The 22,785-nt window shown below is 37.9% G+C and overlaps 1 protein-coding gene across 4 annotated transcripts in view; it reads right to left on the bottom strand.

Moving 5' to 3' along the window:
- Nucleotides 1-22,785, bottom strand: part of LOC6502321 (potassium voltage-gated channel protein eag) — a 46,765-nt gene that overhangs the window by 6,297 nt on the left and 17,683 nt on the right. For 2 of the 4 annotated variants that reach the window (XM_032453142.2, XM_032453143.2), the window contains exons 3-15: nt 20,220-20,332; nt 19,762-19,812; nt 18,325-18,456; nt 17,797-17,909; nt 17,595-17,738; nt 16,040-16,136; nt 15,637-15,983; nt 15,415-15,570; nt 15,224-15,296; nt 13,979-14,178; nt 3,339-3,591; nt 2,728-3,143; nt 1,054-1,341 (exon numbers count right to left, since the gene is read on the bottom strand). In XM_032453142.2, coding sequence (XP_032309033.1) covers nt 1,054-1,341; nt 2,728-3,143; nt 3,339-3,591; nt 13,979-14,178; nt 15,224-15,296; nt 15,415-15,570; nt 15,637-15,983; nt 16,040-16,136; nt 17,595-17,738; nt 17,797-17,909; nt 18,325-18,456; nt 19,762-19,812; nt 20,220-20,332 — 2,383 coding nt within the window. Of the gene's footprint in view, nt 1-1,053; nt 1,345-2,727; nt 3,144-3,338; nt 3,592-13,978; nt 14,179-15,223; nt 15,297-15,414; nt 15,571-15,636; nt 15,984-16,039; nt 16,137-17,594; nt 17,739-17,796; nt 17,910-18,324; nt 18,457-19,761; nt 19,813-20,219; nt 20,333-22,785 lie in introns of all 4 variants that reach the window. The other 2 variants (XM_032453145.2, XM_032453144.2) reach the window with 2 other exon arrangements.

Below are 22,785 nucleotides of genomic sequence, written 5' to 3'. Positions count from 1 at the left end.
TTGGGAATTATAACAATCAAAACAATCTAAAGGCGTTTTGCTTGGGGGCGTGGCAAGGGGTGTGGTGCTGGGGGTGGCTCTAAGTTTCAAAAAAAAAATTCGGTCCATAAGCGGGCAAGCTAACAGATTATTCACAAAATTAATTAGCCACTAAATACAATCACTAAGTTTATCACTAGCTATGTTAGCATCGACTCGAACCGATAACCTGCCCGCTCATTTTGCCTATCGATTGTCGAACCGATAACAGTGGATCGTGTGCCAGTTTTTGTGTGTGGTACAGCCAACTAAAATAGCTTCAAAATCAAACTAATTGTTCGAAAACTTACTTTGCTTAATTGTAAATGCTTTTCAATTCGATTGCACAATTGTTCAAAAATGTTCAAAATACGAAATGATAATCGAAATCATAATTAACATCGAAATGATCGATATATACACATTATATATATATCAAAAGTGAGAAGAGCAAATGAAAGGCATAAAAAAAGGAGAGTTAAAGAATAGTTATTATTAAAACAATTTAAACCCAAAGAGACACACAAACAAACAGTTTTCTATTTTGTTTGTTTGTTTTTTGGTTCGATTTTTTTGGTCAGTGTGATTATCCAAGTTTAGTTAAAGGTTTTCAAGTGCAAATATATATTTTAGATAGAGAAAAAGTTATGTTTTTTAAGTAGTTTTTAATTAAAAGTTCAAACACTTCAATTAGTTTGAAAATTTTGTTTTTTCCGATAGAATTCTCAACTGATTCTAGCAATGACACTCTTTGCACTTCAAAACCCCTCTTAAACTTGTTTTATTTTGTTCGAGTTAAAATTGTTAAATAAAAATGTAAGTTTCAAATCAAATTGAAATCCGAGAATCCTTTTTTTTCTCATAAACTTTAAGTATTTTTGTGTCTGATGTTTAGATATTTTATGGAATTATGGGTACGAACGACGGTAGATCGCAGATCGCTGATATAAGTTGTATTTTTATTTTTCGCTGATCGGTGATCATCCATACATCCATTTGAATATATGTAGTTATTTAATTATAACTGATAATTACTTTGTTGCCTTGTCCACCATTGCTACTCGAAGTACTACTCTGCCGCGCTTGGGCGGTGCTCTCTCGGAGACTTTCGCGGGCGCTCAAACTTCTCGAGACGGCTACCTTGGCGCTGGTTTCGCTAGCTGAATCGACGCTTGAACTGCCCAGGAGGCGTCCCCACTTGCTGGCCCGTGTACTGCGCGCAGATGGTGGACCCGAGGAGGGCGAGGGGGATGGCGATGGCGAGGGCGCGGCGGCGGTGGTTAGGATGCGAGCGTCCTCGGTAAGTGTCAGTTTTGCTGGTAGCTTCTTGTATATGTTGCAGGGATTTTTTTTTTACATTTAAATTTTATTTTTTTAATTTTTTTTTTTGGTAGCAAGCAGTAGTGGCAGGCGATTTACGAAATTTTTTATTCGAGCGAGATAGATATATAGACAGAAGAGAGAGATAGATAGATAGAGAGAGAGAGAGAGAGAAGGAAGAGAGGTGTGTTGGAAAAGGGACAAAAGGAATTGGTACATAAGGACATTCGGTTCCATGTGTTTTGGGGGAAAAGAGGGGGGAAAATAATACAAAATTTTCCGTTAGTAATTTTGTTTAATTTTTGATCAAGAGATTTGTTTTGTTTTTATTTTTCAATTTAAGCCAAATTCACAAGAATTTTGTACAATAAGAAACAGAAAAGAGAAGAAAGAATAGACAAAGCCAGAAGAAACACAGAAGACACGCACACAGTAAGCGAAGAATTACAAGCCAGAGAGTATAAGTGTTTTTTATAAGAGTGGGTGTGGTGAAAAATGGAGGGCATATGGTGAGAGTGGTGAACAGTTATTTATGCATTTTATGCGAAAGCATGTTAAAGAAAGACAAAGACAAAGAAAGACATACAACGAGCATAAGTCACTTTGTATACAGATCAGTTGTATATAATGTATAAAATATATATATATATTATTTTATATATAAAGCAATTCAACGATTAGTAACTACGCTAAAACAGTTAACGATAACAGTTAACGGTAACGGTTAACGGCAAACAGTTGTCTTGCCCCACTGGCCAGTGCGCCAGTGCCTGTGGTTTTTTTTCGCCTGTGGGGACTTTCGACTCTGGCTGGAGCTGTGAGAGTTTTGGTGGATTTTGTGAGGCTTCGAAAGAAACGTTAGTTACGGTAAACGGTTAACGGTGAAATATACTAGGGGGAACGAAATGAGAAAGGAACACAGGCGGGTTCGACTCCGCTCAATTTAAATTTGAAAAAAAAAATCAATTTTAAAATGAATTTTTAATAAAATAAATTGTATTTATTTATCATTTCCACATAATATGTGTGACTAGCAAGGCTTTTGTTTAATTTTCTTAATTAGCCTTTTAATAGCACCGAGATAAGAAAACTTAAGTCACTCATACGCAGTGGAAATGATATTAAGAGTGAAACCGATTTATCGATTAATATTTATCGATTAAAATTTAATTATCGCTTAGTTATCTTTGCAACAAAATAAAAAATAAAGTAAATTTAACTACCCAATAACCAACAAACAACATAACATTAAAGTTGAACACAGAACATGAAAAGCAGAATGCACAGCAACATAGACATAGACGAAGAGACAGCGAGACAGATATATAGACATAGATAGAGATAGATAGATAGCGTATAAAGGGGATATTCTATTCCCCACACACTCACCTTAGTACGCTCGACCTCGCCGTCACCTTTTTCGACATCACTTTGACCGGAACCGCCCACCAGCTCCTTGCTGCCGGCCTGAACCTGCGGTGTACGACGGAATTTGGAGAAGATCTTCCGGACAAGATGATCCTGATTCTGGGGCAATTGCGGCTCATTCTTACGACGTTCGGCCAATTCTTTTTCGCGCTTCACATCGGCCACCTTGCGAAAAATCAGTCGATGTCTGAGATTGTAGGTGAGCACCAGATTGCGTGCAAAGCTATTCGCAAATGCCGAATAGAAATCGAGGACTTCGAGCAATTTATCACGTTTGATGGCATGCAAATCACAATAGGTTAGGGCGCGCACATTGGCCGCGCTCTGGCCAACGGCCGAGTCCTTCCAGAATTGATCGCCGAAGACGTCGCCCTTGCCTGAAAAGGATACGAAAGAAAAAAAAAAGGAGCAAAATAGATCTCAATTAAAGTGTTTGTCAAAACTATCGATAGTATAAGAGTTTCATCGAACTAATTGTCTTTTATAAATGATTTTTTATCGATAGCTATCGATAGTTTTGCATTTTTTTTTCATTTTAAGCCAAATCCCTATTGGTATTCCGGTTAACTCACCCAATATTGCCACAACCTCGTCGTCCTGTATCACCTCCAGACTTCCAGTCACTATGAAGCATAAGCTGTCGATGCTCTCGCCGGTGTGGTACAGTAGATCCCCGGGCGCCGAGTGCGACATCATGAAGTGCATCGCCAGTGCCCGGAGACAACCATCCGAGGCCAGACGAAATGCCGGATGCTCGTTAAATACTTTGCGATTTAGATGAACACATATGTCAGCCTTCATATCTTTCGGACAATAGTTTAGTACCTGCGAATTGTGAACGATTGTGGTTCGATTTTATTCGATTCGATTTGAATCGAATGGACGAATTGGTGATGGTCTTTTTTTGAATCAGTTTATTCGATTAATCGATAAACCTCTAAACCCTATACATATGTATATTCAAAATGGGGACTCTTTCTTTCGGGGTTAACCATTTAGAATTTGAATATGTGTTTGTCCAGATTCTTTGTCTGGGAAGGAAGAATTCTTCAGCTCTAGTGGCTAACATTGGACACGCACACACACGCACACATACACTAATACACATACAACATTGATCGAGTGTCACTGTGTGTGTGTGTCAGTGTTTTACATTTTTTTTTCCAGTGTTCTTCTGTGGCTGTGACTGTCACTGTGTGTGTGAGTGTGTGTTTGGGGGGGTGTAATTGTGATTAAGTGCTACTTCCGGTATCGTTAAGGAAATAGGAAATTTTGCACTCAGTTTTGGGGTTATGTGGAGATTTTTTGGGGACTCTAATTGCGGCACAAACTACAGTCAACGAAATAGGTATAAAGGTCAGTTTATTCGGCTGGGCAGTATGGCATTGCGCCTCTTTGTAAACTCTGTTCTGTTCTTGAACCAAACATTAGTTTGTATTTTCAATCAATATTGACACAATCGCCCCCTGATCATAGAAATGAAAATTGGGTGTGGCGGGAAAATGGAACCAGATTATTAAAATTTTTGGTTTTTGGGTTGCATTTTTTCTGGAAACCAGGGGACGGTGCGCCGTTTGGTTCAGGTTCATCTAAAGGCATGAATTTGACGGACGCTTTTCGTTTTGGCACGGATTTCGCTCACGGGCAGAGAAAGAGAGAGAGATAGAGAGTGTGATAGAGATCATCGATTAGCTGGGTTCTGTCAAATATGATTTCGATAAATGTATAAGGCTACAGATGACAGTATAAGACATAATCTTCCGCATAACCCAGCCCATCCACAGCTTACCTTAGACCTCAATCTGTGGGTGGGTGGCTTTGGCCTTTCTGTCTTTCGTAGTTTGCTTTTTTATTTTTTTAATTTTTTATCTTAGACCTAGGTATGCGAGGAGTAGTAGCTTTAAAATAATAGGAAAACAAAGCGCAGGAGTAGAGACCAATAGTTTCTTTTTGTCGGAGAGTGGAGGAGAGATAGAAAGAGATAGTACAGGTGGTGTGGTGTGGTGTGTGGTGTATTATTCAGTGGTAGTATAAGAGTGTGTCGAGCAAGAGTGATTCAGCGAGTAACGAGTAGCGTGTGAGAAGTGACAAATGACAGATCGGTTGAGCGAGTAAAGAAAGCGAGAAATAAACTGTGAAAACTGATTGAACTCTTTTTTTAACTAAATCTTTGTTTTTAGTTTCAAAACTCTTCTTTCAATAAAAATATATACAAGTTAGTTGAGATTAAGAAGGTTTCGACAAACAAAATTGAGTATTTTTTCGAAAAATATCAAATGAAATAGTCTCTCAATCGAGATTGGACTAGGAAGTAGCGAGTAAAGAGTTGAAACGAATAGCTACCAACGAGTAACGATTGAATGTTTCATGTAAATTATAATCACGACGGGTTTTAACTTTTAAAAAAATATATATTTAAACTTTATTAGGTTTCATTCCGATCTTAAGTCTAACAAGGCATTATATCTTAACCTAAGCTAGATTCCGACTGACCAGGCTTGAGCTGATTCTTTTCCTTCTTGGTTCGGGATCTTCCCGAAGTATATTACGAATTGAATTCCGAAGAGAATTTCCCGAATGGGATTGCTGTGATCAGCATGGAAAATTTGGGTATCAATACGGATGCTTAAAAAGGGGAGCCGCAGTGGCGTGATTCTAGCGGATGTTTAGTCTAATGTTGTTTTTGCCGTGGCCGGCTCAATAGGGGGAATTTGTTTATTTCATTTCTCAAGCTTGGTCTTCCGTTAGGGTGCTAGATGCGAGTGTGGGAATGTTTATATTATAAAGACTCAAAAGAGCTTGGTGGCAAGTGCCCAAATAATTGTTTATAATATTCATATAAAATATGGCTTAAACTTCTAGTTAATTCTCCCCCTCCTAAGATGAATCGTCCCGATTCATTACAATTGTGCGGTGAGGGAGGTGATTTTATTATTAAGTTCGGCAAATGTTATTTCAATATTTCTTTCAGATTCAACTTCTGCAATGGCTTCTGCAGTGGTTTCGTTTTTTGGAATTTCTATTTCTTGTTCAATATTGGTTCGTTTTAATTGAATTTGTTTTAGCATTTTGAATATTATTTTACGTGATTTATATATGGCACAAAGGATAAGTATTACAATTAATAATATGAGTTCAAGGGATATTTTTGTATTTCCTATTTTTACAAACGGGTTTATAATGCTTATGTTGTCTAAACTTAGTTCGGAATCGTTGGAAAATATGTAATCTGTTATTATATAATTATTGTATTTATACTGTGATATATAATCCAACATTTTCTGTTTTTCGTTGATGTATTTTATATTATTGATAATTATGCTTTCATTAAATAAAATCAAAAATGCGCCATTTAGTTTTGTTTCGTTTACAATATTTTCTCCAGTGAGGAGAATAGCGCCTTCATCTAAATTTTCAAATTGTTTATTTTTTTCTCGTATTTTTGAACAGTTTGCCTTTTTTCCATTTAAGAGATTTATAAAACACGAGCTCTCGTTTGAGAGTTTACAATAGTTATTGAATATTTCTTTTTTAAAGTTTGTTATTTTATAGAATTTTCCATTACAGTATGCTGTCTTATCGTCTATTATTAATTTTCCATTATTTTGGGCAATTGCCCTTGATGTGTACAAGCTACAGATATTGTTTATAATTGGGTATTTTATGTATATTATAAGTAGGTCTTGGTTTTTTATTATTTTAAAAGTGGAGATGTCTAACAGATCTGATAGTACAACTGGTTTATTTTCGTGTCTAAATATTTCTTTAATATCTTGTTCGTTTAGTATTTTCGTATTAAAAATGTCTATTTTTGCTAAGGTGATTGTATCGATTAAATTTTGGATATCAAGTGTAATTAATTGTAGTCGGTGTTGTCTTACTTTTGTTTCTTTGTTAACAACGATTGTGTTAAGAATTTTGGTCATAAGTTGGACTTCTTGAAATATACGTGAATTTATTGTGAATTGTTTGTTATTGTTTTCTGTCAGTTCGTTAATTTTGTTTTCTATTCTTATTAAGTCGTCATGGTCTGGTGTACCTGCTAGCCATTTCCATGCTGTGCCCAATTCGTTAATGCCCCTTTTATTTCTTGATGGTATTAATTGGGACATAAGAATTTTAATAATGTTTAGATTTTGGGAAATGTCCCAGTCTGAATCTGAGTTGCTGTTGTTAGTATTTTTATCTTCTATTCTAATTATTTCTTTGTAAAAACTTAGGTTTGTGATATGAAAGAGGTCCTCGAATGAGTCATACGTCAATACATCGTTTTCATTCTTCAGTAGTAGGTATTCGTTGTTAGTGTAGTCGATTATTTCGGAGTGGCAAGTGATTATCAAAATGGTGATGATAAATGGTATTTCCATTTTCTGTAAAATATGGCTTATTTAATGTTGTCTTTATGAATAACTCGTTTCCTATTATTAATGATTACTTTATTGGGTAAATTTTCCTGAACGACTTGTTTTTTAAATCTGGGACCTAATTTGTTTCTTTCTCCGTGTATTTTCTCGTATACTACTTCTCCTACATGATAATTTTTATCTAATTTATTTTTATTATGATAATCTAACATTTTAGTTTGTGCTGTTTGTAGTTTTAATGGTAAGTCACTGTGATCTATTTTGTTGAATAAAATGTCGTATGGTTTTTGATTTGTTACTGAATGAATTGTCATATTGTAGCTTTTTGCTGCTCTTATAATAACTTCGGAATATTCTAGGAGACGGTACTCATCTTTAATACAACGAGCTATCTCAGTTAGGGTTGAATGGGCTCTTTCAACTTGTCCATTCGAAAGGCTATGTCTGGGGTCTGCGTAATGGATTGAAATACCAGAACGCTGTAGGAAGGATTTAAATTGTGCTGATGTAAAGCTAGGTTCGTTATCTGTCATAATCGTTTTAACTTGGGGAAATGTTTGAAGTATTTCATAGACTTTTATATCGATATTTTTTTTGTTAGTAATTTCTTTTACAACGAGGTATTTGGAATAGGCATCAATGCAAGTTAAGAAGGTTAGATTTTGCGCGTAAAAAATGTCAATATGTAAGTGTTGGCCTTCTATTTTTGGAATGGGGGCTTCTCCAATAGGTATTTGAGTCGGGTTTCTATTATATTTGTTCGTATTACAAATTTCACAATTTGTTATATATTCTTTTAATTTTTTGTACAGATTCGGCCAATAGTATAATCTGGTTATTTGTTTATAATTTTCATCTAATCCTCGGTGCGCTCTACAGTGTGTTTCCTCTATAATTATTGCTTTATCGTCATTATTTGTTATGTCTACAACAAAACTTTTTGTATATACGAATTTATTAATGAAGTTATTTTTTAATTGAACTTGAATTTCATACAACACTTCAGGAGTACAATGAATCCCTGTATTAATATTGGGTTGTAGATATTCTTTAAGGACTGTAACTAAGTTTTCTGGTTGATCATATTCAATAATATGACGTTTATTTTCAAATACATTTATCTGTTCATGAATTGTGAATTTTCCCTTTGCTATTAAAAGTTGTTGTTTAAATTGATTAAGTGGTTTTTTTGTTTCGCCTATAATGTTACTAAAGCTACTTTCGGCTGAGTGTTGGGTTCCGTAATCCGTGGATTCTACGTCTTCATCTTCTGTAATATTATTTATTTCAATTCGGGACAGTGCGTCTGCTACTACATTGGTAGTACCCGGTTTATACAAAATTTTTGGCCTGAAGCTTTCTATGTAATTGAACCATCGTTTTAATTCCACATTTGGGTTTTTATCCGAAATTGCGTATGAGAGTGATTGATGGTCTGTATGTATTTCAATTCCTGATACTCCGTACAAATAGTTTCTTAGGTTTTTTAATGCCCATACTATTGCTAAAAGTTCTTTTTTGTTAGTCGCGTAATTTCTTTCAGTTTTGTTAAGGGTTTTTGATATAAAAGTGATTGGGTATCCGTCCTGAGAAAGTACTGCTCCTATGGCTACGTCGGATGCGTCAGTTGTTAATGTAAATTGTTTTGAATAGTCTGGTTGGACCAGTTCTATTTGGCAAATTAGGTGTTCTTTGAGTTCATTAAATGCCTGTATTGCAGTCTCGTCAAGAGTAATTAAAACATTTTTTGACATCCTCTTGGATATTTTTCCATTGGAACCTTCTAATAATCTAGTCAGGGGTTTGGCAATGGTTGCATAGTTTTTTACAAATTTTCTATAATACCCAGTGAGACCCAGGAAGCTACGCAGCTCTCTGATATTTTTGGGAATTGGGTAATTCGATATGGTGTCTATTTTTTGAGGATCGGTTTTAATAACGTTTTGCGCTACTACATATCCTAAAAATGAAGTTTCTAATTTAAAAAATTGAGATTTTTCTAATGATATTTTCATATTGGCTTTATGTAAAATATTAATGATTGAATTTAGGTCTTTGAAATGTTGTTCGAGGGAGTGAGAGAAAACAATTATGTCATCCATGTAGACATGGCAGAATTTACCAACATGTTCTCGAAGTATATCATCCATTGCCCTCTGGAAGATTCGAGGTGCGTTTGTTAACCCGAATGGCATTCTAATGAATTCGTACTTTCCGTTGTTAATTGAAAATGAAGTTTTTTCTACGTCTGATTCTTTCATCAAAATTTGGTGGAAACCTGATTCTAAGTCTATAGTACTAAAGTATTTAGCTTTTCCTAGATTTGATAAAATGACTGTCGGATCTTGCATGGGGTATCTATCTGGAATCGTGCTAAGGTTTAGTTTCCTGAAATCGATGCATAATCTATGTTTAGGGGTGCCATCTTCATTAGTACCTTTTTTTGATACTACAATTACGGGTGAGTTATAAGGACTTTTGCTGGGTCTAATGATTTCATCATTAATCATTCGTTGTATTTCTTGATTAACAAATTCGTTTACTGCTTGTGAGTATGGGTATTGCCTTGAGTAAATCGGTTTATCGTTTATTGTGTCTATTTCACAGCGAACGTCCGTCCGGAATGGTAAATTTGTATTTATTTCTGAATGTACTTTTTTTATTGTGCTTATTATTAGTTCAATGTAGTTTTCTGTATCGGTTTCGTCTATATTGTTTTTTACATTGTTTATGCCAAAAATATTTTCGGCCGTGTTATCTATATTCTTTATATCGTTTGAATCGGATTTTACATCGGCATCGTGTTCAGTGTCTGAGTACCCTGAACCACTTGAGGGGTAGTTGTCGGAAATCTGACTTTTGGTGCATTTGGAACCTGAGTATTCCAAATTTCTTGTGTCGGAATGAACATCGACGGCGTGTTTGGGTTTTATATAACCCAAACTATTAGATTTGAAATTGTCAGAAGTATCGCTGATGGTGCTCTTAGAACTTAAGTGTTTCGAATTGTGTGTGTCGGATTGAACATCGACGGCGTGTTCGGGTTGTATGTACCCCAAACTGTTGCATTTATAATTTTCGGAAATATCGCTGACAGAGTTTTTGGACCCTGAGTACTCTAAAGTGTATATGTCGGAATGAGCGTCGACGGCGTGTTTGGGGCTTATATATCCCAAACTTTTTATGCTAAGTGAATTCTTGCTTGACAAATTTTCGTAGTTAAAATATTTGTCTAATATATATTTTTTTAGTGGAAGTATGGTTGTTTCTTTGTTTAGTTCTAATAAATTTATTTTTTCATCATAGTGCAATTTTTCGATTTTTCCCTTACATTTTAGTGTGTCATTGTTCGTGTCAATGACTGCTCCTATCTTTTTTAGTAAATTGTATCCTATTAATAAGTCTGCCTTTAGGCCCTCTATTTCGTAAAAAATTTGTTTTGTTTGAAAAATTGTTATGTAGTGGCATTTTTTTATTGTTGAGTATCCATTAACCGTGGATACTCTTTTGTAAATGGGCAATTCTATCCCGTTTTGGTAGGTACCTTTTTTTATGTAACAGGCTGTGGCTCCTGTATCTATCATAACATTAAGTTTTTTATTAATTTTTTTGTCAAATCGTAATATGTGTGGCAGACCTATTCTTCTCCTAAAAAATGTTCCTCTTTGATATTATTTATGCGCATTTGTTTGTTTCTAGGTTGAGCAGATGACTCAATTTGTGCGCGTTTAACTGCCTGTTCTGGTTGTTGGAATGAATTATATTGGAGGCTATTTGTAGTTTGGTATTGTTCACCATTTGGGAATACTTGGTTACTATTTTTATTTTGGATTTGGATGCTGGAGTCCACTTCCATAGGTTCGCTTCTGTTTTGGTATGTATTATTCCTTTGAGTCCAAGTATTATAACTTGGATAGGGATTATACCGAGTGTTATTGTGTTGATAGCTATTATGGTTTTGGTAGCTATTACTATTTTGGGGGTTATTTTTATTTTGGGAATTATTATTATTCTGAGGAGAACTTCTATTGTTATGCTGATAATTGGGATTTTGTCCGTTATAATTTTTGTAATTGTCGTTGGTTCTGTTCAGGCGCAATTGATTGCCCTGATTCTGACCATCAGATCTATAATATGGTTCGTTTTGGTTTCGTTGGTTATCGTTATAACGGCGCTGAGGTGCGCTAAAACGATAAGCGAACTGTGCCCTCATATGATTGCTCTCCATTTCTTGAACTCTAGCTAGAGCGTTTGGTAAGTCTGGAGGATTTAGGGAAAATAACATGCCAGAAATTGGGCCGTTTAGGCCAGTTATGAATACCCTCAAGGCATTTTGTCTATGTCTGAGGTTTGCTTCTGTAGTTATTGGATTTTCTTTTCCGTACGTCATTATGGTTTTATTTATTAAGAGGGTTAACTTTTTGTTAACCAAATTATAAAAGTCCATAACAGAAAATCTGTTTTGTGTCAGCACGCTTAATTCTTGTTCGATTATGTGGATTGGCCTCTTGTCGCTAAAGACAAAATCGAGTCTGGCCAAAATAGCGTCAAAGTTCAATACGGTTCCATGGTTTGTTAAAGCGTCATTGGCTTTGCCTACAATCTTGTTTCTTAAAATGGTTAGGGCTACAAAGTACCGACGACTTTTGCGGACATAGAGTCCCATTGCTGTTTCAGCGGCTTCTCGCCAAGCTACGTAATTGTCTAAATTTCCAGAAAATTGGGGAACGGATTTGACTATTTCTAGTGTTTCGTCGCATGGAATGGTATCGTCAATCTGTTCGATTTGGAATTCGGTCACTAAATTGGATTTGGAATCCAAGAGAGAACGTAACGTTTTTATTTCCTCATGTAGTGGTGTTAGGTTGTTAGCTATCAATCGGACAATTAGGTCTGATGTTAGTGTTTGTTCAGGTGTTTGTCGGCTTAAATTAGCGCTATGGCTAGTAGATGGACCGTTTGAGTCTGTCATTTTAAAGTTTCTTAAAGCGTTTATTAATTCTTCCAGTATTAATCACTATTTAGCAAAACAGCAGGCAATTTTTTTCTTGAATTTAATTTAGTATATAATTGGTATATTATATGAAATATATATAGACATATTTTGAGACGGGGATTTATAAAAACACAATAGAGGAGGAAAAAAAAAAAGGTTACATATAAATTCAATATAGTGTCGGTGTGTAAAATAGGATTTACATTGATGTGTTTTTTATTTTTAATTATTTATTTTTTTTATAAAACTAAACAATAATCTATCTCACGTTTGTGATTTTTTTTTGGTGTTCCTCTGATGAAATTGCTTTTTTTTTTTTTCTTCCTTCCCAGTCCTTTTTCCGTTGAGTGGGGGGTCTTCTGCCGTTTTTTTTTTTTTTTTTTTTTTTTTTTTTTTTAAATATAGGTTTTTGGTTTTTAATTTATTTTATTTAATTTTTTTTTCACTTTTTTCGAGTTTGTTTAAGTTTTTACTTTTTATTTTTAATCTTTTTCTTTTTTATCTTCTTGTTTGTCGGGGTTGTTTGTTGTGTTTGTGTGTTTTTTTTTTTTTTTTTTTTTTTTTGTAATTTTATTTTAGTTAATTTTTTCACTTTGTTCGTTTGATTCTTTACTTTTTTGGTGGTTCAAAATTTATTCATTTGTATATTTTGTTTTTGTTCTCTTTTGTGTCACTTTTTTCTTGAAAAAATTCCACTTAGGGCGTTGAGGGTTAATTTTTTTCACTTTTTTGAGTTCGTTTGATTTTTCACTTTTTGGTGGTTCAAAATTTATTTAGTTTGTATATTTTGTTTTTGTTCTCCTTTTGTGTCACTTTTTTCTTGAAAAATTCCACTTTGGGTGTTGAGGTTATTCTAGTTATTACCGGTACGTGATATAAGTTTTTTTACATAGAAACCTTTATTTTTCAGGTCTATGATTTTTATTTGAGGCACTCGCGAATATCTTTTTTTAATCGATATTTTTAATTAACGCGTGCCCCACGTTGGGCGCCAATTATAATCACGACGGGTTTTAACTTTTAAAAAAATATATATTTAAACTTTATTAGGTTTCATTCCGATCTTAAGTCTAACAAGGCATTATATCTTAACCTAAGCTAGATTCCGACTGACCAGGCTTGAGCTGATTCTTTTCCTTCTTGGTTCGGGATCTTCCCGAAGTATATTACGAATTGAATTCCGAAGAGAATTTCCCGAATGGGATTGCTGTGATCAGCATGGAAAATTTGGGTATCAATACGGATGCTTAAAAAGGGGAGCCGCAGTGGCGTGATTCTAGCGGATGTTTAGTCTAATGTTGTTTTTGCCGTGGCCGGCTCAATAGGGGGAATTTGTTTATTTCATTTCTCAAGCTTGGTCTTCCGTTAGGGTGCTAGATGCGAGTGTGGGAATGTTTATATTATAAAGACTCAAAAGAGCTTGGTGGCAAGTGCCCAAATAATTGTTTATAATATTCATATAAAATATGGCTTAAACTTCTAGTTAATTTGTATGTGTGCGTATGCCAAGTGCATTAGAGAAAGTGATAGGCTGAAGTGCTCCAAGCTCTTTGAAATTAGCTATCTATGTACAAGGACACACTGTCCGCGTGTTTTTGAAATTTTATTTACAAAAGCATTAATGGTAATGGAGTTTAAAAAACATTGAATGTAAATCATTTTCGAATAATGTTAACCGCTGAAATAATTCTTGAATGAATGTATCTTTGTTGTCAATGATTTTTCTGAAGCTGTCTGGCAACAAAAAAAAAATACTCAAATACGAGGAATCTCATTCGTTGGGAGAACCTTCGTCTGGAGTTTCCTGAACTCTACCATAATGGTGGTACACACTGGCGCACTTTGAACTTACCTTCTCGGTGTCCAGGCCCTTGGTCATGGCCCAGGTGGAGACGACATAGTCCATAACGCGTTCGCTCAGCGCCTTGGGCACTTCGTGCAGTTTCATGAACTCTCGCACATTATTCAGCATGTCGTGGTACTTGGCCGTGGCTGAGGTCATCTGCTGGATGATGGTGGTCACATGACCGAAGATCGTCGCATACAGCAGAGCTATATCACACAAGGGAAGACAAAGTTGTTATAAAAATTGACAGACTAAGCAGCGATTGCACACAGAATTGGAGTTCGTAGTCGAGGGGTTTCCATTCAAAGCAACTTTACACGATCAGCTAGACAACACTTTCAGAGATGTGTCAGGGAGAAGAGAAATTTAATCATATATAATCTGTTTTTTTTTTTATAAATTTAATTCGAATTTTTTGATTAATTTCTTTCTCCGTGTACGAGTGAAGTTTGCATGTGATGTGTAGTGATGTCGAAGTAGTGTGAGTGTTATTACACTAATCGCTTTTTTCTACGCACAGGTGCGCGGCTAGAACAGTAATAAATGCCACAATTTTTGGACGAGCACATAATTAGACAGAGACAGAGACAAAGATGGAGTCTGGCGAGTGAAATGAGCGCTACACCGAGTAGGATTAGCTTTTCGCCAAATCAATAAGCCACTTTGTACATATTTTTTTATGCAATGGCTGGAAAAGCTAATCCTACGCAGTGTTTTGACTGATTTTGTTGATTTTGTTGTACAAAGTACAGCACAAAAATAACACATTTCTGGACTAACGAGTTACTGCCAACGAGTAACGGTTAGGGGGTAACGAGTAGAGAGAGGAATACGCAATGCAACTCACACATGGCGAAGAATTGTGCAACTAGATGACGACGTAGCAGAAGAAGGAGGTGGAGAAAGAGATTTGAGACTCTTTTTTTTGGCTCTTTGGCGATCAATCAATGATTGAATGGAAACAGGGGTGTGGGTGAGTCGAGTGAGTTGCTCTACTGGGACAAATGCACGTGGTCTAATCGAATGATCGAAATGAAGCTCTACACAAGTTGGAAAAAAAAAAACTGAAGAATTTTAAAGAAAAACTGGAGCGATTTATTAGTTCTAGCGGCGCAAGCGAATGGCCTAGCTTTCAAATGGTATCGGTATCGAGATCGAATCGATTGGAACCGGAATTCAAAAGCGTGACGCGTGTGCGGGTCATATCAAGGATATTGGACGCGGCAACGGAACGTGTTAAGGACACAGCACCTGCAATGATCATCATGCAGATGGTGAACACCTTCTCGTTGTCTGTCTCCGCGGCGACATTGCCAAAGCCCACCTGGAAAAACAACAGAGAAAAGAGACAGAAACGGAAACGGACAGAGAAAATAGCCATCAAGTATAGAGTTTAGATTGGAGTGATATTGAAGTAGATATAGTTATGATTATCCACTTACCGAGGTCATGCAGGTCATGGTGAAGTATAGGGCCGTCACGTACATGCTTTTCCGCGACGGCCCGTTGACTAATTCCGGCCCGGTGTCGTTGCTCCAAATATACGAGTACGGGGACTGCGTTACATTCGCCAGTTTCCACAGCCAGCTGTATTGGATCTGAAAACCAGAGGATTAAGGATTGAGGATTGTAAGGACAGTTTTGGAGGGATGTCAGTGGATTACCCCGTTGTCGGCATCACTCCTGCCGATCGAGTACCAGATGCAGGCCAGCCAGTGAGCCACCAGCATGTAGAAGCAGAGCAGCAGGATCAGCATGGCCGCACCGTACTCCAGGTAGCGGTCCAGCTTGCGCACCACCCGACCCAGCCGGAGCAACCGGACCACCTTGAGGGCACTGAACAGGGATCCGATCCCATCCTCGTCCCGGTCGAACGCGTTGAACACGTCGTAGGGCAGGCAGCTGAGCAGGTCGATGATGAACCAGGACTTTAGGTAGTTCATCCTTATGACTTTCGGGTCGCTGACCACCTCGCCACCAGGACCCACGAACGTTGTGTGGAAGTTTAAAACTAAAATAATCAAATTAAATTAAATTTAAATATTATTGAGGATAAAAATGACTTACCAATATCTATAAAGAATATAACATCGACTATCGAATCGACCACGAGCAGGGAAACATCCTCTGAGGTTTTATTTTTAAACGCTACATTGTATGGCACCTGAAAGTGAAAATAAAAGTATCAGGATCTTAATCGGTATCCTTGTTGATAGCTTGGACAGGATTCGTATACAGGTGCTATTATCCAAGCAACAGTTGTCTGGATTTCGCTTGTTTTTGCCCCATTTGCTGTTGTCTTAACTGATGCCCCAAGTGGCAGTTACAAGCCTCTTAACATGGCTCGTCGTCTTGGCACGGCTCGGCTCGGCACGGTCCGGACTGAGGTTGGATTACAAGCCACGAATGCCGCTGCTTATGTCCTGTCAAGTTCTTCCCTCCGCCTTCCTCCTTCAACCAAGCATATTAATTTAAGCACATAAAACATAAGCCGCCCTTCCGTCCTCTGTCGGTTTGGGGGATGACAGGCTGACTGCCTCTGAGCAGCCACTTGGTCATGTAAATGTGTGCACTTGTCTGCCTTCCTGCCCCCAGCACCCGGCCAGCCTCCTACTTGCGGACTCATAAGAGTCAACGGACTCATAAGAGTCAACATTAATGTCTGGGAGGGAGGGTCGTTTGCCGGGGAACTCTTCACTTCAGGCACAAGACCTTTTCAATCCGATTCACGTGTATATCTGTCTAATTATCTGGTTGGTTTATGGTCTGACTCGCCTGGTCCTTAGTACATCTATTAGCTTTAATACAAGCCTTGAAAGGACAAGATTAAATGGCTGCAGGACCTTTTCATTTAACCCCAAACTAGGTTGCGAATATCTCTTTTTATTATGTCTCTAGCATTTCTTTTTATTTGTAGCTGCAGGAGTCGCAGACAAAGTTTTGATTTGTTAGGGGCTATCCATTTATCTTAAAGTTGCAACTTGCAACAGCCACAACAGCCACAATCCGCACGGAAACACAACAACTAACAACAAAACAAAAACAGAATGAAGATACAAACAACAAATACCGCAAAATGTCATTAAACAATAAGTAAACGAAAAGTGTGTGTGTTCTCCGATGGAAACCGAAACAAGAAAGTGCAACTTTTGCGTTTGGATGGAGGGGCAAGAAAAGGTGGCATGTATCTTGGGGGGAAAGTGGGCCAGGACTTTCACGGAATGGTAGGAATACCAATCCGAATCCGAATTCGGATCTATGGGCGAATGACAAAGTTGTTTGGGACGCAATTTAAGCGAAAATGTTAACATCTTGTTGACGGAAATAGACACAAATTCGAGCAGACAAGCGACACATCGGCTTATGAGAAGGCGTCGCATGTGGCATGTGGCATGCGGCTGTGTGGCACGTGGAGACATGGAAGTCATCATGCCATAAGTAATCCCTCCATCACTACGCCAACCAGACCAGATCCCTTGTCAAAAAGTATGTTGATTGTGAGAAAGTAAAAACAAATGTATCTTCTAGGAACTCAAACAACGTTTTGAATATAAATTACTGCCTGACAAGAGAAACTGACATGGGTTCGGAATAAATCGCAAATCTATTACTTTTCACTTACCATGATGGCGGTATAAAATGTTAAACACAATATCACCCAGTCCCAAATTGCTTTAAATGCACAATAATGCAGGAGTATGTGTGGCGGGGTCTTGGGCGCTTCCTGTCGGTACTGTGGCATGATGTCCGCGCTCAGCGACATCATCTGTTACATATAGATTAGGATTATCATGGGATTAGGAGGAAGAATCAAAGTCACTTACATGCGCCAGGTTGGACTGTTTCGTGGGATCCTTTAGTGTGGGCAGATGGGCGCTGAACTGGCGACTCCGCGTCACCGAGCGGGCCAACTTGGCGAACTTCGAGAGACCTAAAACTGGCAAAAATAGATTAACCGCTACGAGGATGCAACACGCACACAAACACCAATTAAAAGTGAATAATAGTACATTCAAAATAGAAATAATGAATAAGTAATAGTCACAGACATGGTTTGAGTGAGATATAAAGTGAGTTGTGTTGGCACATCGAATTGTTTGGTTTGGTTTTGGTTTCAGTTTGTTTGGTTTAGTGTTCATTTTTGTTGGTTTTCAATTTGTTGAAGCGTATATACAGGTGTGTGGGATTGTGCGTGCATTTATGTTATATAGAGAGAGAGAGAGTAGATACATTAAGTAGTAAAGTGCAAGTAAGATAGAGACATAAGACACTTCAGTGATAGCCCCACGTTGGGCGCCAACATTGCAATAGTGAGGTTAAAAATGAATAATATTTTTGTAGCATTCACTTACCTCCTTTGGTGTCTTCGCTGTCGATGGGCTGCTTCAGGGCCGTAATATCCCGGAAGGTCAGCAGGAACAGCACCACCAGGTCCCGTTCGTTCCGGATGGGCGCCACTTGCAGCAACAGCCATAGCGGGGTTTCTGTGAAAAGGGGCAAGTGGAGCGGAATTAATAACAATTAAACGATAAGTACGGGCTGCTGCTGATTGCGATAAGGGCTGCGACACATCCCCCCATATACAACCGCATCCGCATCCGCATCCCCACATTCACCTTCATCTCCACACCGGGTCACACTCGATTGAACTGCTTGCACTAACGATAGATACTCTCATACGTACCGACGTCCATAATCCCCACTCGCATTCAGGTCAGAACAGACAAAGGCAGAGGCGAAAAGCACCGGAGCACAAACATTTCATTGGATTGCAATTATTGATATGGAACGCTGGATAATGGATGCTGTTGGGATTCTGAATACTCGAATATCCCAGACAATGGTCGGCACATGTAAATTACGTTACAGTATACAGTCCGTTTCATATGCAATGCAATGCAACAGCTGCACTTTTTCTCTTCAAAATGTTTCCCTTGCATTCATGCCACAAAATTATTATGTGCATAAATCGAATGATTTAATATTAATGGAATTTACAGCCTACTTTAAAACTTATTATTAAAATTTATCCATTAAATCATACAATTTTTTACTAATATTTGTGTAGTTGGGTATATTTTAGTCGCCTACTGTTTTCGAATGTAATAATTGCCGCTCAATTATCGCTGGTCAAGGACTCTCCGCTCAAGGGATATTTGTTTGTCAGCGTATATATCTTGGTATGTATTTGAGAGCGAATGTGTGTGTAGTTGAAGGGATAATTATTCACTAATTGCAAGCGCAATTTGCTGCTTCCGTTTCCGGTAAATATTTATGTGTGCTCCTGATTGTTTCTCCTGATTTTGCTTTTCTGTTGATTCTGCTTCCAGAATCCTGGTATTCTATTTCTAATTCTATACTATTTCTATTTCTGTTTCTGTTTACTCTGACGCTGAAGCGATTTAATGACATTGAATAGATTTATTGGTTTTGGCCAAAAACACCCGCCTATCAGAAGCCAACCGTTTTCCCGCAGATTCAATTTTTTTATGATTTTTTTTCTTTCAGGCTTTTGTTTTTTTTTGCGGTTTTATGGCTCGTATATTATTTCGCCTTGGCCCGAATCCAAAGTCAAGCAAATATTTTTGCCTAGAATTCAATTTCTGTTCTTGTACTCAATTGAGTTCTCCAGATGTTTTACATTCTGTGGCACTGCACTCGCTTGCCACTCATATATTGCACCGCCACCTTACCACCTTACACCCCCACTCGGCTGGCACTCATGCAACAGGAAGTTGCACAGGTTCCTGACTCTTTCAGCTGCGGGCAGACTGCCAAGTTGGCCTCACCTTGGGTTTGTGCCTTGCCGAAATCCGAAAGGGCGCAGCCACATTGCAAATCTGAAAATTGATACTCGACGGCGTTAATTCACGAGTGGGACATGAGTCGGTTGGGTCTGGCAATACACACTCATCTACTGGCGACTCGACTTCCACTTGATTTGGCTTGGATAGGATAGCATTACAGGTGTCTGGGGCCTGGCAGTTTGGCAGCTTGATTGATGGGTCTCATCTTCTTAAGGCCACCCCCCCCAAAAAAAAAAACAAAAAATCCCATTACCGTGAAAGGGTAAAGGGTTGCTGTGGAATGAATTATGAAGGTCTCAGAGTAAGAGAATCATTTGGAAAGCCTACCTTTTAATATGGACTTGGGAAATGGGGGTTTCAAGGCTTCTACACATCCTACTAGCAACTAGTACTTCTACCCCTCAATAGGCCATAATAAGGACTTTGTTTTCGGTACTCACTGTTCTTCTTGTAGAGGAGAATCTCGAACTGATCCTGTTGCTGGTTCTCCAGCGTATACTCCAGCCGTCCCACCGTCTCCTTGTCTGTCAGCTCGCCGTACATGAAGCCGCATCTGGTGAGGGGGTAAACGTAGAGAGAGATGGACAGAGCAAACGAGGTATTATTCTTGGCTAGCTTTAGGTCTGATGCATGCCACACACACACACATATACACACAACACATACACAGTTACATATCACATTTGCAACTGAAAATGGGGTACAGAGAAGCTATGACTGGGAAATCGGAGAAAAACATGCCAAACAAAACAAGATTGATGCATCTGGGCGAAAATACCAAAACCGGACTGGGACTGGCATTTCATTTTTCATTTACAAAACGAATAGTAAACAAAAATATCCATTTAATACACTTTTGTCAAGAGGAAAAAGGGTTTCGCAAAGGATATTACTTCCCTAAATTCTGTTTATCTTAAAGGCTTTTAAGCAAAATACCAAAATTAAAGCAAATAAATAAGCAGATTGGTATAACTTTTGTATTATTTTTCAATTATTGTATTTAAGTAAATATTTTATGTCCTGTTCTTTCAGCTTAAACATGGCCATAAAAAGTTTGCCAGGATAAGGGAACAAAAAAAGTGTTGCATGCTTTTAGGCCACCGCGTTCGATGACGTCAGCAGGGAACGAATGAAACCGAAACGAGCACGAAACCAAAGTGCAGGGCAACAAAAAAACAAAACAAAAAAAATACAAAAGAGGAAAGGGGCGTGAACAGTTAATTTCTGTTGTTTTTTGTTCCTTTTTTGTTGTTATTTGTTGTTATTGTTGGTGGTGGTGGTGGTGTGGATGGTGGTGGTGTAGATGGTGGTGTTGTCCCCACCATTGTTTCGTGCCCTGACAAAAGTTCAACAAACTATGCTACAGCAAATCGGCGACGTCACGGGCCGCGGCAGGCCGCCACAGCGGAGGCAGCCCTGAAATTGGGTTACAAAGCAAACAAACCAGGTCCTGGATATATCGTTTTGCCTCCGCTTTTGCTTTGCTTATGCTTATGGCTGGGCATGGCATGGGGGGATACACACACGGATGCTTTTCGAGGAGGAGGAGCAGGAGAAGCCCTCAGGAGGCACTCGAAATTCTATTATTCTTCGAGGGTCCACAAAAGCCCTCGAAGCCGGAATTTTCCGAGGAGATTCTTTGTGGTAAGCTGACAAGAAAATCGGTTCAAAATATATATGTATGCATATTGGGAAACCTTTTAAATTCCATATCTTCAACTAAATAATAAAACAAAAGGCATCCTAGACTTATTTCAGCAACGTGTCGTATACGTAATATTTATTGAAAAACGTGAGGAAGTAAGATATACTAACTCTTAGTCCCACTTTCTCTTTTAAATATCATTATTAGAAGTGTAATTACTACTTTTTCTATCATAGCTGAAGCGGGTTTTCGTTCTGGCTAACATGGCGTATACGTGATCTCTAACAAATACAAATGGGAAAATTTTGGAAAAAATTTAAAAAATATTTTGTTGCCAGTTTTTGATGCAGAATCATGGGGAATCAATCCACAAATCGTTTAAGGTATTCCGCTTGAGAATCGGATGAGAAATGGCTGAGACATAGACATCGGTAGGGGGATATAAGGAAATCCAGGATTTCGTAAGGGGTACCCCTTGAAAATTTTGGAAAAAACTAAAAAAAATTTTGTTGCCAGTTTTTGATGCAAAATCATGGGGAATCGATCCAGAAATCGATTAAGGTATTCCGCTTGAGAATCGGATGAGAATTGGCTGAGATATAGACATCGGTAGGGGGATCCAGGATTTTGTAAGGGGTACCCCTTGAAAATTTTGGAAAAAATTAAAAAAATATTTTGTTGCCAGTTTTTGATGCAGAATCATGGGGAATCGATCCACGAATCGTTTAAGGTATTCCGCTTGAGAATCGGATGAAAAATGGCTGAGATACACCAATAGGCCAACAGGTCGTATGCGTGATATGAGTCAGTGAGAAGGAAATAGTGGAAAATAAATAAATAAGTAATTTTGAAACCGAAATTCCCCGTTAAATAGCTTGAAAACAGAATTTCCATTGGGGAATTTCGAAAATTACTTTCTGCTCCGCTCTGCTGTAAATGCCCGTAAAGGCAAGTTAGTAAATTTCATTTTGCAAGGACCGTCATGAGGAACGCCTTGAGGTATACTGTGAAAACGAGTTCCGAACGAGACTCTGAAGAAATTGCATTGAAAGCGCACGCAGTTAAGCAAACATCGAGGGAAAATCCATTTTCCCTCCTCTAGTTTTTCCTTCCGTCCTCCGTTTCTCCCCCTCTTTCTTGGCTACTTTTTTTTTTCTGGTCAATGTTTTTCCTGCTTGCCTTTGGCCGTAATTCCTCTTGCTCACACGCGACCACAGCAACAAAAAAAGAGAAAAGAAAAAAGCAAAAAGAAAGAAAAGAAAGAAAAACAGAAAACCGAAAACAAAAAACCAAAAAAGGGAGGAGAGCAGAGAGCAAAAGAAACAGCAGCAACAACGACAACAAAGTGGGTCACACTAACA

This window comes from Drosophila ananassae, chromosome XL (genome assembly GCF_017639315.1).
Source record: "Drosophila ananassae strain 14024-0371.13 chromosome XL, ASM1763931v2, whole genome shotgun sequence".
Taxonomy (NCBI): Eukaryota; Metazoa; Arthropoda; class Insecta; order Diptera; family Drosophilidae; genus Drosophila; species Drosophila ananassae.
This window is presented reverse-complemented; position numbering and strand designations above follow the sequence as displayed.